We start from the raw sequence: 16,413 nt of genomic DNA, 5'->3' as shown, positions 1-16,413 counted from the left end.
TGCCAGAGCTCTTGTTATCACCTGTCTGATATGGTATCTCCTAGTAGAAGGTGTCACTCCCCTTTTTTAATGTTGTTCCATTAGTGGTTTTATAATATCAGTATGTAAAACTGAAGCGAAGTGCAGCCTCAGGGCGTTTTTGCAACACAGATAATGAGACAAGAGGGAACAGTTACAGGGGGGAAAAAAAATATCTGTCAGGTGGGAAGGACTTAACATTTTTCCTGAACGTGTTTCTAAAGAGAGCTGTCCTGGGTCTTTTTAGGTACAGCTGCACAAAGCAAATGTGTGAATGGTTAATGTTTTTCTTCTAGAGACCCATATTATTCATATAATAAATCACATTCTTACTCAAATACTTCTGCATTTCTTCTGGAAGCAGATCAGTGTGTGTCAATTCATCATTATCAGTTGTAGCAAATGTTTCTGAGTGGTTATCTTTCTGCTTGTACTGAATTAAACTAGTGTATTTGGCAGAAGGACATAATGACTTGTACATGAAAAAGAGTACTACTGTGCTTTTGAGACACTTCTTGACTTTAGTATTTAAGGAAGGAGATGTTATGTTTGTCTGGGAAATCATGTGTCTTTTGTATAAGGAGAATAAACTTGTACAAATGTGATCTTGGTTACAAAGAAACTGTTTGCAGCTCTGGCAGGAATTGTGTGTGCTTGTCATCCAGGCGCATGATGGGGCTTCCCTCCTTTCCAGAAGGCTTTAATTTGCTTTAGTGGGTGTGAGGGTATAGAGATGTGTATCTTAAAAGGGAGGGAGGTAGTCTTTGTGGTATGGTTTTGAATGATATCTTAGAGAAATGGTATATATCATAATTCCTGTAATATAAGAAATAGGCAATAGTAAAATTTAAATCTAGTAACAGTGGTGTAAAGTACGTACTATTCTTTCCTGGTATTTGGTTTTTTTTTTTCCTCTCCAGTACATATAATTACATACTTATCCATGTAAAATAAGCCACTGCACATTTATCTCTGAAGCAATACAAGATGCCACTGTAGTATTTAAGACTGGGCTTTCACTGTAAAGGGTATCATAGCAAGTTTACCTTGGAGTAGAACCTAAATATTTTGTGTTAGTTTTGTCTCAAATTACTTATGCTTTTTTGTTATATCAAAGCATATTAACCATTTTTAATGTTGAAAAGTCTCTTTTTTTTTCTGTTAAGAACAATGATGTCAGATACTTTGTCAGTAATGGAAGCATAACTATGTGCCTTTGTTTTCTGTGTATATGTGTGCACTTAAGAATGGAAACAGAATGTGAAGTTGTAGTTTCAGAAGTAAGAATTGTCTTGTGATTGGTTTCCCATATAGCTAATTTATGAAAATGTCCAGGAATGGGGATGGCTGGCAAAGGGCATTTAAGTGGCACGCAGCTTGAGGTTTTAGCTAAGCAGCCTTTGTGGCTGGATGGAGGTGGGGAAGACAACCCTGCCTTCAGCTATGCATTCTCATCATTGCTCCTCTGGTCCAAGAACCAAGTAGAGGAAGATTGAGCACTCTGATTTATCAAGGTTTGTCTTTCTGTTGGTTTAGCTCTGTGACTTGGCTCACTGCAGGGTCAGGTGAACTTGTGTTGAGCTAAAGCTGGGAGGAGGCACAGAAGCGCAGGGAGATGGCAGAGAAGCTGCAGCCTGCAGAAATACTTTGCTGTTGGGTTAGTCTGGCTGCAACGTAAGATGTCGCCAGTGTCAGGAAACAGCTATTGTGCTTTAAATTTGTCGCCAGGTCAATTGGCATAATTTGAAATGCCCTGACCTGGCTGTTTGTTTGCAAAGCTCAGATTTCAGAGGTGTGTATACTTCAATATGTCCTATGTGAGAATAGAAAGGAAGACAAGAAAAAAATATGCTGGGGGCGATAGGGGTTTCTTGCTTGTTTTGAAATATATTTGGTTTAGGTCTCAGTTGTGGGAAGACATTCCTGAATTTTTAAAGGCTAAGTGATGAGGTGGAGGCAACCTAAATGAATAGTAGCTTAAAAAGTGTGTTCATAGAACAGGAAATCCCGTTTTGCAGAGAAATTCATTTAAATCAAATGTGCTCTTAAGTTCTGGGTCTCATTGCTGGCTCAGTGTAATAACTTAGTTTCTGTTAAAGTCTGGTCAGTTGTGCATTAATGCATAGACCAATTTGAATGAAATTGATACTGATTAAACATTTCAAAAGGAGAAATTTAAGTGTCTAATTTTAGAAAGTGGTGACATCAAGTGTTTTGTTTTATTTATTTTTTTTTCTTTGCAGGTTGTCTTGGAGTGGAGTAGAGACCAGTATCATGTTATGTTTGATTCATACAGAGACAATGTTGCTGGCAAATCCTTTCAGAATCGGTGAGCTTTACTTGCAAGTGACATTATTGCACATTTTACTGTTCCAGGAATTTTCAAATATTTAAATGAAGTCTTCCAGATACAGTAACCTACTGTTGAGTAGGTCCTTATTGTATGGGCTCTAAATCTGCAGCAGATTTTAAACTTACTGTTTTTAAAATTTTGATTTAGTTCCCAGGTTGGGAGGTGTTTGGCATTTGGAAGCTCTGGTCATATAAGAGAGTGTACATTTTAAATGGATTTAATTAATCCAGTCTCTAATGAAACATCAAAATGGTGATAATGTTAACAATAAAAGGAAGACATGACATGTTTTCCATATTAATAGAGGAAAATATAAGTGCTGTGCACTTAAAGTTCTGATTTTCAGTGTTTTGAAACATTATTTTTCATTTACCTTGCATTTTCTGTGACATCTCATGAGGGACACTAGTAGAGAAGCTGCAAAGATAGTAAGAAGAAGCTTTTTAAGGCTGAGTGCATGGGAGAAGTCACTCACAGAAAGCTGGAAACCGAGTCATGTGGGTCATTTGTTTCAGCTGTGTTAGCTGCTATGTGACTTCTTGTGGTTTCATCATTCATCTCTAAATAGTCGTGGGGTCTGTTGTTCAGGAAGTCAGTGGACTGTGAATTGGTAGGTGGAAGAAGCTACTAAGGAGATATCATCTGACTGTTAAGTGTTGATGCACTCAACTGGAAAAAAAAACAAAACAAAAAAAAACCAGCCTTGAAAGCAGATGCTTAATCTGCCTTGAGTTTTGTTGAGTCACAGGACAGCAGAAGTGATCAGATCAATTTGTCACGCTTTAGCCAGTGCAAGATAACTCTGTAAAAGCACATGGAATGGTGTCAGTGAATCCCTCACTTTCATAGTCTCATCTCCCCCTTTTTCCGAAGAATGACAGATGAAAACAGAGTGATATATGATATAGCTCATATGGATCATTAGCTTAAAATTCACATATTTTTGCAATGCTGAAATGAAAGCATGGTAGTTCGTTCCTGTCAGTACCCAAATGCCTGACTGGGTGATAATGAAGTAGAGTGCTTTTATAAAATGATTTTGTCCAAAACAAAATCTCAGATCTTACTGTTGTGATGTAGGTGTAGTCAGTTCCCATTTCTATATTGCATTTTCTTACTTCATTTTTCTTGTGTAAAAGCACTCCTTAGCTAGTGTTGATCGCTCTGAATTACAAGCAAAAAATCCAGCGCGCTGGGGAGGACCTATTGAATGCCTGAGGAGAAGCTTAAGGTTTTCATGGTGGATGCTTAAGTTATTCCATTTCACCCATACGCCTTTAATACTCTTACGTCTTGCCCGACAGGGAGGTTTGTTGTGATATTTGTGTGCAGATACCAACTTCCCGTAAAAATTCATACCAACAAAAATTCTTTCTAGAGATGTACTTTTAGGCATCTGTTAACTTTCAGAAGTCCCTTGTCAGGGATTCAGTTTGTTTTTATCAAACTTTGAAGGCAGTAATGTATTCCTTCTTGCAGTATTCATTCTACTAGTGATTGTTCGATGGAATTTTTAAGGCTGATATCAATACAACATGTGGGATGTGACATGGCTTATATACAAACTGAGGATTGTGGACTTCCAGTTTTGGTCCTATCTTATCCATGGATTTTAATCAGTTCTTATTTTAGTGTTAGAGTTAAATATTCAGAATTGGAGAACCAAAAGCTTGTTGGTTTGGAAATTAAGCAAATATCCACTCCTTAGTGGAAAGTAAAAGCTGCATGGCCTTTAAGAAATTTTCATAGACCTTCAACCGAATTAAAGTAGTATTATCACTTAGGAGCTTTGCAGGAAAACATCTCTGTTCTTGTCAAACAGTTGGATTACAAACTTTTATAAAGAAAATTTCAGTGTAAAATGTAGACAAACTTGTGCATATGGGCAAGCTTCTCATGATTATAAACTCCAAAAGCTCTTCTTTGTGAGTAACACAAAAACAGTGATGTTGCCAGCATCCTTAGTTACACCTATTGAATGTTGTTCTCTGCCAGATGAAAGGACACTTCTTTTTTTGCCTTGAAGTTTAGCAATTGCTTTGCTTTTCCCTCTTGTCACATGTTTTTTGGCACCTCAGCTGTTGCACTTTCCAGGTCATCACATCAGCTGCTAAATTGCCTACTTAGGTTGCCCAGGCTCTTCAGCAACTTGAAACAGTGGAGCAGAAATTCCAGGGCTTTTTACCAAGCCACCTCATCCAAAGCCATTTTTAAAGACGTAGTTAGTTTTGGTATGAAAATAAAAGGGAGAAGAAGGAAACTAGATAATGGAATTGCATGCATGAGAGTCTTGGATGAGAACTGTTTTATTATTTTCCACCAGCAAATTCTGCATTTTGCCAAATGCTGAAGTGTAATTTTGCTATTCCAGGACATGGCCAAATCATACTTAAAACTCCAAAACACATATGGAAACAAAATGAGAAACAAAAGCCTCAGCTTTTAAAATGTACAGACTGATTTCAGTATGGTACAGTGAGAGCTGTCAGTGACTGGGGAGCCATTAATTGTTGAGCAGAGTGAGGCTGAAGAGAGAAAAAGATGCACAAATTAGAGAGCTGAGGGATACTGGAGTGGAAATAGCAATGGAACATTTGAGTTGCAGCTGATGGGTAATTACAGAGATGTAACCGGCAGCAGGGCTGGAATGTTTACAGTGGGGAGCTTAAGGGCGTGATAGACTTACACTTGTTCATAAAGAGGCTCAGCAAGGTTGGAGATCACTGTGTAGTCACTTGGGAGAGATCCAGAGGCTGCAGTATTCCTTCAGCAACTGTGGATGCTGAGACAATGAGGCTTTATCATCTTAGCTGCAACCTTGGCCGTGAGTGTGACTCTTGCGGGTAAACAGATGTCACGGGTACAGAAAATACTTCCAAGCACGTGCATAGAAGAAGCACCATGTGACAGGTCTCCTGTCCTGTCTGGGAGACCTGGTGGCACGGGCTTTGTCTTCAAGCAGGATCCTATTGATTTTTAGTTTAGGTTTGCAAGTGAAAAATGGGTACGTTTTTGAAAGAGGAAAATGTAGAGGAGTATCCAAATAAGACTCAACTTATTAAATGTCTGAGACTCTCCAAGAAATTTTCTGAAGACCATGTTTGCCCACATTAAAATCAGTAGCAAATGGGAAAATGGATGATTTTCTGTAGAAAGGTGTTACATAATTCCCATTTAGACAGCTCATCTTGGGCTTAATCTGTTTGCCAGGCTGGTATTTTTGATGAAGGCCAAATGTATAAATCCACATAAAGGAGAAATGTACCTACAGAATTTGAGGGAGAAAGTTTTTGATCTTTTCTGACCTTGAACAATTTGCAGAAGACTCTTTGTATTAAAAATAGTGTTTGAGAAGGATAATCAGAAGTGGCTCTCCTGTTCCCTTTTAAAGCGAAGTGCCACTACCTGCTTTTCAAAATAAAATCTCTCAGTACTTTTTAAGAAGCCATGAAACCAACCAGAAAGCTTTGGCAAGGACCAAAAAGGTGAATTCTTAACACTGTTACTGATCCTAATTGGGAGCAACAAGAGTATTCAATCCAATTTGTGTATATGGTTTTTTTTTTTATTATTATGTTTAATAATCACTACTTTTCTCAAACAATGTATGCTGTAAAAATGCATTAAGAAAATTTATCTATTTGGATAAATTTTAAGTAATGAAACTAGTGGATCTGCAAACAATTCACTTTAGTCACATTTTTTACTAGTCTCTAATGCCACTGGCAATGAAGAATCAGCTTGCTATGCCAGGGTTAATTCAGAATTGACGTACCTGTGTCTGACCAAAAATGCCTTTCCTCTGTGGAGTTTATTAGCGTTCAGCTGTTTGTGACAGCATTTCAGTGCTAAAAATTAAGTGTAGCAGAATACATAGTTGCATGTGCTGTTGCACAGAAACACATTATTTGTAAATGATAAACTGGGGAGAGGCTTCACAGAAGTCAAAATTGGCTCATATCCTAGGAAGAGTTACAGTTGAGGCTTTTTTTTTTTTTGACATTTCATGTTCTTCAGTGAAGCCTGGGAAAAATACACTGTGCACTTTGCCCAGAAGACTGAGGGTTGGGTATTTTTGAAATGAGCTGACTTGAGTCAGGTGCTTCAACCTGAAACATTCTTGTCCTAGCTGTAGCAATCAAGGGACTGTCAATCCAATCATTTAACTACCCGTAACAAATGTAGAAAGGCTGAAAGATCTCCTGCTGTTGAATTTCTGCCCCTGTGGAAGACTTTTTAGTTCAAAGCATGCCTTGAGTTGCACATGTTAATGAATGAGAAACTAGTGACAACTCCTGAGAAAGACATGAAAGAATTGATTAGAAGGGTAGTTGCATTCAGTAAATTGGCTTCTTTTGGTAGTTGAGAGGGCAGCCTCCTTAGGGTTGCAGGTCAGAGGTGACAGAGAGTTTCTGTCCAGGTGGTGCTGCTGGGGAAGGCAGCACTTCTTAGATATTCGGACTGTCTCGGAATGATCCACCGTTATTGTCTACGTGCCATAGCTCAGTTAGGAATAGTGATTGAGTACAAGATGGTCCTGTCTGTTGTGGTGTGACCAGTTGCTAGCTGCCCTTTTACCAGATTTTGTGCTTCAGTTACTGAATCTCAGCCAGTAGAAAATTAAATTGCCTGGAAGTTGCCTGTATGTCATGCTGTGCAAGGGAAGGTGGAGGAGATACTCACCTATAGTCTCTGTCTCTTTTTGAAGGATGTGGTGAGTGGGAAGTGAATGCCCTTCCCTGAAAACCTCATTGTGTGACTTCCCTGGATCACAGCATTAGAGAAGTGATCAATGTTTGCTAGGCCATCTGCAGTTTAGGAAGGTATACCATAGGTTGGCACTGGAAGTTTTGAAAATAGTTGGGACATCCTCCTGCTGTTTGGGACTGAGAGTTTCCCCTATGGCAGCAGCCTGGAGTACCTGCTGAAACAAAGCTGTGGGCCTTGGAGAGGAGATTATTATTAAAAGAAAAAAATAGATAAGTACCCCAAATAATTTTTTTCTTTGCCTTAAGTATGCTAGGAAACCTGTAGCTGTCCAGGAGTAGCTCCAGGGTATTAAACTGTGTCAAGAATGAATTTGACTGCTGTGTCTAGAGTTTGAATTCATGTACCCTACTTAGGCTGTTGGTTTATGAAATTCCCTATTATTATTATTGAAGAGGCGTTCCTAGGACAGAGACCTGGACCTGCTGAGCTCTTGTTGGCGTTGAGCAATTAGTTAACAGCAAAGTATCATTTAAGTCTTTATACTTTTGTTCTGTCCTGTAGAATGTAGTTGGTGAATTAAGGACGTGTCTGCATGCTGATACTGGTTTGAGAAATATTTTATGGGTTTGAAGGATTTGGATTATAGGTTGATGTCAGTGAAAACTAGAGCATAAAGTTCAGATTTAATTTAGTTACAAAACTGTTATAGCCACTTTACATCTTTTGGGGTTTATGTCAGTGCTGTTTTATCAAAGACTTGTGTATAATTAAGAGATGATATATATAGCTAAAGAGAAGCTTTTTGCTTTGTTTTGTTTGCAGCCCAGACACCAACTATTTCTGTTGTTAGACAGAAATTGCTATCATAGAATGACACAAACACTTATAATGTAATATTAAACAGCTCATGTAGTTTTCATTTGAATTATGTAGGCTTTGTTTACCCATGCCGATTGATGTGGTATACACCTGGGTGAATGGCACAGATGTTGAACTGATCAAAGAATTGCAACAGGTCAGAGAACAGATGGAGGAAGAACAGAAAATAATGAGGTAATAATCTTATGTATTTTTTTTCCCTTTAACCAACAGCAGCAATCTAATGCAGTACTAGCCCTCTTTGTTTTTTCTCCCCTGTTACTCAACATGAAAATTCAAAGCATATTTTCTCACTTCATGAAACCTTTTTTCATTTCTACATTTAGCTATGAAGTACTGTTTAATCAGAAGACTAAGGGACAAAGCATAATAATTTAAAGTAATTAAGGCTGTTCTATCTTGAAGGTGTAAAATGCCATGCAGATAACTGTGCTTTGCATGTCACTTTGTACTGATTTCTATAACTCAGTTTGTTAATTACAGTAATAATGCTATTGTATTGATTTCTGTAACTCAGTTTGTTAATTGTAATAATAATAATACCGTATCTCAAATGTGTAACCTCTTTTCATCCCCTTCCTCCTCCTCATTCTGCCCCCCAGTATTTCTTTTTATAATGGATTTAATAAAATCTTAATCATACGTTTCTTAAGGCTTGTTTTAAAGTTAGATTTTTAGTTTCTCATACTCTGAAACTGAGAAAGAGGAAAATAATTTATCCATGAAATAAATGTATGAGTTAGTATTCTAAATAAGGAGGGAAAGGCATATATTTCTGCATTTGTTATTACAGATTGTACTATACTGATCTAAGGCTTCAAACACAGGCGTCTGCAGATACCTTACATTGTGTCTTGTAACCATTGATTTAGTTTTTAATAAGCAACTCTGTGGTCACGTGATCTATTTTGGTCAGAAAATATGCTAAATGGAAGAATGACTCTGTATTTTAAGGGTTGTAATAATTTAATTCAGAATAATCTGAAATCCACAAGTGAGCACATTGATCTGATTTTTTGCGTGTTATAACTTGCAATCTAGGTACCACTGACAATGTAATCATAAGTGAAATTGTGGATCTTTGCTTTCCTACCTAAACAAATAATTGGTAGATCTTTAAATTCATTGAATTTAAGGATCTTAAACATAGGGATGGTCTCTGCTCTGAAAAGCTTTCAGATTTATACTAATCTTTTCCTAGCAGTTCACATAGCAAATGTTAGTGGTTTTAGCTGTGTCATCACTCATGCTGTGATTCCCATTTTACTTACTGTTTTTTTCCTTAATACTGATTTGGAAATTTGGTATCAAGCTTATGAGTGAGACTCATGTTTATGCCACATTCGTTATCTACATGAGCAGCTCATTCTCTCCCTTGTGTATAACTTTTTCATGTACTTTGAAATCAGTTAGCACTGTTACAAAAATAACTGTTTAATGAGATCTAGATATTAATAACTGCGGAAGACAAAGATGATATAAATCTCTAATGAGTGTATATTTTGTATTGCATAGCAAAACTAAAGTTGTAACTTTCTTGTTGATATGTCTGAAGTGAGCTAGTCATGGTTCAGGTGCTTTATTCTTCAGTGGGAGAGAGTAGCTTGATGGATGGTGGTTTTCTTTCTGTTCATGTGTGTGGAAGGGTACTCTTCTGGTAGTAATTATCATTTGTAATCAGCACTGTACTACCTTTTACATTAATCCTCATTAGCTTCTACATGCACGTGGCAAATGCATGATAGACCTTACCAAAACATGTATGTTAGGCAAAACAATCAACTCAGCCTAGTTTCGGTTCACTTCATCCTGGTTGCTTACCAGTGTTTTTCATATCAACATTGGTTTTGTTAAGTAATATAATAATAACCCCTGGAAACAGCTGTCTGCACAGCCAAGATTTTTTGAGCTATGCTGCATGAGAGTGAACAGTGATGGGCACCTATGTCAGTCTGTGCTTGCTGTGGCAGGGCCATTTTATAACTGGGTTATAGATGTTCTAACATTGTGTGTCTCACTCTGTTAACATCCTGAAATTAGATTAAATTCCTTACTGTCAAGTCAGTGTTATTTAATGTAGTTGTTTTAATTTTGTAATAGGGAAATCCTTGGAAAGAATGCAACAGAACCAACAAAGAAGAGGTGAGTTTTTGCGATTTGGGGCATAAATTGGAATAAACGATGTCCTACTCATTGTTAGCTGAAGGCAGATGCTGGTTCAGGAGGTTGTTTGGTTTTCTATAGCCTGTGAATGCTTTTTGTCTGTGTCACTTCAAAAGAATTTGACAGCATGATAATATATATGTTGAATAAAAGTAATGTCATTGTGACATTTATGAATGAGTTTCTTAAAATGTGACTATTTCTAAAGTTCAGAAAGCATACCCTTGTCACTGGTTAGGCATAGTTCCTATTCCGATTGTGGATTTTTAACGCTGATGTACTTGGAATTTTGTAATTAAAACTTTGAAATCTTGGAAACTTCTGAAAAAACAGTTATGGGAATGAGCTAAGCTGTAACAGTCAGATATTTGCCTTCTACAGCAAAATAAGCATGCTCTTAGTAACTTCTCCCTCCTCCAGCAGATGTTAGAAATAATCAATCAGATTTTGCAAAAACATATCTTGTTGCATCTATCATTGATTTTTTTTTTTTGTCTTAAATTTTCTCCTTGTATTAAATATACCTTTGGTATTTTGCTGTAGTGAGAGGCAACTGGAGTGTTTGCTGACACACTGCATCAAAGTGCCAATGCTTGTCCTGGATCCTGCGCTGCCTACCAATGTCACCCTGAAAGACCTGCTGTCCATTCATCCTGCTTTACAAGCTGCTAACAACATGTTCTTTGTAGCAAAACCAAAAAATCCTTCTACCAACGTGACTGTAATTGTTTTTGATAGCCCTAAGGATGGTAAGAACATATTTGGTGGATCCCAGCCAGTTTTATAGAGCAAGCTTTTCAGTAAGCTGCTGCAAAATAGGTTTTTTTCCCCTCCAATACTGACTCTGCCACTAATTTTCTGTTTGACTTTGGCAAGTCATTCAGTTTCTCTCGCCATCAGTCTGTTCCTCTGAATGATGACATCAGTGATACTGTTTGCTTACCTCCTAGACACCTGATTACAGATGATTAGTGTTCCATGCTTTAAAAGACTATTGCAAAACAGGTTTGATATCTGAATATCTGTGTTGCACTGATAATCTCAGAAGACTGAGGTCTAGACTGAGGAAGATTAGTTTTAGAAATCCTCTTTTAATTGCTGTGAAGTCTAGTTTGAATGTTGTGAAATAAGTTTTGCCCTTGCTCAAAGGATTGCATACCTTAAAATTATCCATGTGTTCAGCATATGTAAGTAGGATCTTAGAGCAGGTATGGGCTTTTTATTTTGTTTAATATCTAGTGCCTGACCACTACCACCCACTAGCCCAGCCACTGGTGTTTACCAGTTATAAAGACAACTCTTCACAACACACATATCCAATCTTTTTAATTAGCAAAAACACCTTAGTTACTGGAAGTGACAAAAGAAGTGACTTGCAGTTTTTGATTTGCAATGCGTTTTATTTATTCTAGTTGAAGCTGCCCATTCTGGAATGTTAAAAGACAACAGCAAACACATAGTATGGAGGGGTTACTTGGTATGTATTTTTAAGATCTGTTGATTAGTTTTTGTATATGTTAAACTTCTTTTACATCTTCAGAAAATGTTTCTGCACTATTCTCTTTGCATAACTCACATGTAGTAAGAAGTGAAAACTTTTCTAAATAACCCTTATTTCAATTTTGAAGTTTGGGTTAAGTGACAAAATATACACTATTAAATTTGGCACCTGATGAAGGATTAACAGATTAATGTGAATAACTGCAAGTTTAAATAAGTCTTTATATCCTGTTTTCTTGTTTTTAGACTACAGACAAAGAAGTTCCAGGTCTAGTATTAATGCAAGACTTGGCCTTCCTTAGTGGATTTCCAGCTACATTCAAAGAAACAAATCAGCTACGATCAAAACTACCAGAGAGCCTGGCCTCTAAAGTAAAACTGGTAAGGGTCTGAAGGAAAGAGTAACTTGTATTGATTTTTTGGAATGGTTCACATATGGGATCTCACCCACCTAGGAGACTTAGGATGTTTCTGATACTAATGTTTTTCTGTGTGACTCTGTTCTTGAGTTGTGAAGAATAGTAAACAGTGACTCAGATAGTTAAGTTCAAAAGACCAGTTGTCCATTCTGTGACTGCAAACTATTAGGTATTAGATTTGTTAGCCTGCAACTGATTAAAACGTACCAGCCTTATCAGTTTCTCTCAGCCATTTCCTATTAGCTCTTGTCTTGCTGAAGTATACTATAGCACTGGCTTGTTTAATGTGACAGAATTTTGTTTATGTAGCTGCTTAGCTTTTTTTCTTCCTTCTTTGCTTTTAAAAGAATTACCTTAATTAACAACCCTGGATTGTTTCACAGCTGAATACTGTATTTCTCTCTGCCAACTACTCTGTACGGCCTTGAGCAAGTTGCACTTGAACTTATCTGCCTGCAAGTTGTAGATCACAACTTGTATGGCTGTGCTATCCATTAGCGTTTCATACATTCTGTTCTGCCCTGCCATTTGGACACCTTTTCCAGTTACAGCCAGGTTTAACAGATAAGTAAAAGTTTCAAAAGTCTGTGAAAATCAGTGACTTATGTATTGGAGGGAGATATAATTGGTAGTGTGAAAGGGACTGAGGCCAGGGAGCTCGTGCAGGAGGAGAAGTTAGCAGGGATAGAAGGATGTCATTGCATAAGTAATCTGTCTTCTTTAGTCTGATGCCCACCTATAGGATTTGCGAATTTACTTTATGGTTTCTTGGTGCCTGAACAAGCATGACTTCCTTTTCTTGTCTCTTTTTTTTTTTTGGCAGACTGAGTTACAAGTCATGTATTCTGCTATTGCAGAAACTATTATGTAACCCCTTTCATAGCTTGCATTACTTTGAAGTGTGACCAGCCTGAATTTCTTCTTTCTTGTCTTGACTTGTGTTAACAGGCTGTCTTAAGCTCACTAATGGTATTGTAGAAACCTTCTGAAGTAAACATATTTTACCCCTCTTCCTACACATGCTTCAACAGCTTAATAGAGAGAGCTCTTAAACAGTTACTTAAGCTTAAACAGCTCATTTCTTTTGCCTTTGTTTACATCTGTCATCTTTTCACAGTATCACAGTATCACAGTACGTTTGGGATTGGAAGGGACCTCAAAAGATCATCTAGTCCAATCCCCCTGCTGGAGCAGGAACGCCTAAGTGAGGTCGCACAGGAACATGTCCAGGTGGGTTTTGAATGTCTCCAGAGAAGGAGACTCCACAACCCCCCTGGGCAGCCTGTTCCAGTGCTCTGGCACCCTCACTGAGAAGAAGTTTGTTCTTAAATTTAAGTGGAACCTCTTGTGTTCCAGCTTGATCCCATTACCCCTTGTCCTATCATTGTTTGCCACCGAAAAGAGCCTGGCTCCATCCTCGTGGCACTCACCCTTTATATATTTATAAACATTAATAAGGTCACCCCTCAGTCTCCTCTTCTCCAAACTAAAGAGCTCCAGCTCCCTCAGCCTTTCTTCATAAGGGAGATGCTCCACTCCCTTAATCATCTTTGCTGCCCTACGCTAGACCCTCTCCAGCAGTTCCCTGTCCTTCTTGAACTGAGGGGCCCAGAACTGGACACAATATTCTAGATGGGGTCTCACCAGGGCGGAGTAGAGGGGAAGGAGGACCTCTCTCGATCTACTAACCACCCCCCTTGTAATACACCCCAGGATGTCATTGGCCTTCCTGGCCACAAGGGCACAGTGCTGGCTCATGGTCATCCTGTTGTCCACCAGGACCCCCAGGTCCCTTTCCCCTACACTGCTCTCTAATATGTAATTTCCCAACTTCTACTGGAACCTGGGGTTGTTCCTGCCCAGATGCAGGACTCTACACTTTCCCTTGTTTCCTTTGTTTCCCTTGTTTCCCTCTTTTCATAGAGAGTGGCTCTGGCTTTTCATCCCACAGCATTTACTCTCCATCCCTCTCATTCTTCTGACAGCCCTTCTCTGCCGTTTCATTGTGGATTTGTCTGCCTTCAACACGATTGAATGGAATTTTGTATCGCATTTTAAAGGAGGCATCACGAGAACTTTTAACACAGTGAAAAATACATAGTACATAGCTAACCCAAGGCCAGCAGACCATCAGAGACTGCTGTGTGCTAGATGATGCTCATTGCAAACAGTGCTACCACCATTTCTACATAACCTCCTTTGCATCCTTCCTCTGCTGTGTATTGATGCCATTAATAAAAATTGTCCCTTGCTATTTTGAATCTGTTGCTAGTTTGTGTGAGTGATGGCAGGTGTGCTCAGGACTGGCCAAGGCATCCTTCCTTCTTTCTTAGTGGCACATTGGCTAAATAGCTGTGGATATTAGTATGATCAATCTACCACTCTCTGCTTGTTTTATATGCTATGGGTATTTTTTAATTGCTTTAAAGAAATCATGTTTACTGGTGAGAAATTAGGTCATTATCCAGCAGGAGATGGTACTTCAGTTTTGTTGTCTGAGATGCGAGGTTCTTCATTTCAAGTTTGCATGAGGAACATTGTTGTTTGAATGCTTTCTGACTTTGAGCCATGTGAAGAGTCTTTGAGTGCAGGTTCATGCTTTTGGGTTTGGAGCCTTTTCCAGTTCCCTCACCACAGCTTAAATTACAGGTTCATGATAGTTTTAACACATTTGACTTAATGGAGCTGAAGAAGTCAGAATACCTTTGACTTCAATTACCAGCTATTTTCACTTGTTAAACTTGCCATTTAGCATTCAAGAAATTTAGTAAGATGTTTCTCATTTTTTTTTTTCCTATTTCAATTTAAAATGCCTCAGCTTGTATTTTCCTGACCTAGGGTTATTTTCTAGGAGCAACTCTTCTGTAATGTTCTGATTAATTGCTAAATTGCTATCTGAAATAATATTGCCTTTATCAGTTCAGAGCATATTTGGTGGAAAAGAAATCTGACTGCTTCCATGTCTAGGAATATATTGGAGCACAATTCTAGGCAATGTTTGTTCTCTGGTTGAACATCATAGATATAAGTTCTCATAGTAACATAGTTCTGAGGAATGTTCCCTCTCAAACAATATTTGGAATTTCAGTCTCTGTCTCTCAGCAAATACTGCCTTATGCCCTTTTTCCAATAGATTTTGACTTAAATCAGTGCTTTTATCCATAGTACTCTACTATTTATTTTATTTTATTTTATTTTTAAACTCTGGTGCCTTGTGTCATTAATACTTGGTGTTCCTTCGTCAGAGTAACTTCAATGTGTCTGTCTTGGACTCTTCAGTATCTTTCCTTCTCTTATTCCCTCTGATGTATGGTGTCATGGCTCGTACTAATATTTTTGCTGCTAAAATATACTTTTAGTATAAGAATAGCTTGTTGTGAGTATTTTCTTCTGTGTGGTGTTTTTTTTGATTTGGTTTTGTGGTTTTTTTTTGTTTTGTTTGGTTTTTTTTTTTGTTTTGTTTTGGTTTTGTGGTGGTTGTTGTTGTTGTTGTTCGGGTTTTTGTGTGTGCGTCTGTGTTTTCCCTTGCTCCCCAGCTCTCTTTGTGCAACTTCTAAATTCATTATTTGTGGTTATTTCTCTAATTGCATTATCTGTTGTTCATGTCAGCATTGATGCTTTTTCTCCTTAACACTCCTGTGTGGATTTTTGCTTCCAGCTCTGAGAAGCTCATCGTTGTCTCCAGGATTTCTGCTGTAAATCTGTCAAGACACATACCTTATTCTTAGACTAGCCTGTGTCTTTTGTACTATAATAGAGACCTTCTGTCTTTCATGGACACCTCGGAGGAATGAAATACCCAGATTTCTTCTAATTGCTTTTGAGCCACCTACTGGTTTTTATTATCTGTGGTTTTTAATACTTGTGGAACGATTCTGCCTGGACCTTAATTTTTTTATGGCAGTCATCTTTTTTTCCATTCCAGTAGGATCTCCTAGCTGTATTAGTCCAACGAAAACCATAATGGAAGGATTCTGTGTTTCAGCTTTTCCTGTCTATGCAGCTCGTGAATCTATTGCCTGTATCTGAGCTGATCACTAGCTTAACTCTTTAGCAAATCTTAAAAATGTTGTAGTTTCTCTGTGGTTTTGTGTTACTATCCAGACAAACATCTTTCAGGTGTCTTAGATATGTCTCCCATCTTCTCTTCTGTTTTTGTGGAAGCAACATCCCATGCCTGTTATCCTTCTACACGATTTTTCCTTACTCTGTCTTGGTTGTGTTTTCTCATGGCCAGCAGTCATGTGTCATCTAGTTGATGTTTGTGCTGGTTGTCTTTTCCCTCCTGTGTTCTTATCTTTGTGTAAACATTACCATTGTGATCAGTTTATCTGTTCCAAAGAGCTCCTCTTCTGCAATTTGGTTAGGCAC

General features: G+C 38.0%; 1 protein-coding gene across 1 annotated transcript in view; it reads left to right on the top strand.

The window, feature by feature from the left end:
* Window positions 1-16,413, top strand: part of GNPTAB (N-acetylglucosamine-1-phosphate transferase subunits alpha and beta) — a gene marked incomplete at its 5' end in the record, with an annotated part of 46,612 nt that overhangs the window by 2,790 nt on the left and 27,409 nt on the right. The window contains 6 exons of the mRNA XM_080354478.1: window positions 2,262-2,347; window positions 8,015-8,134; window positions 10,061-10,102; window positions 10,667-10,872; window positions 11,536-11,600; window positions 11,870-12,004. Of these exons, the coding sequence (XP_080210604.1) occupies window positions 2,262-2,347; window positions 8,015-8,134; window positions 10,061-10,102; window positions 10,667-10,872; window positions 11,536-11,600; window positions 11,870-12,004 (654 nt within the window). The remainder of the gene's footprint in view (window positions 1-2,261; window positions 2,348-8,014; window positions 8,135-10,060; window positions 10,103-10,666; window positions 10,873-11,535; window positions 11,601-11,869; window positions 12,005-16,413) is intronic.

The sequence above is a fragment of the Nesoenas mayeri genome (assembly GCF_963082525.1).
Source record: "Nesoenas mayeri genome assembly, chromosome: 1".
Classification (NCBI taxonomy): domain Eukaryota; kingdom Metazoa; phylum Chordata; class Aves; order Columbiformes; family Columbidae; genus Nesoenas; species Nesoenas mayeri.
Note: the sequence above shows the minus strand (reverse complement) of the source record. Positions and strands in the feature narration are given on the sequence as shown.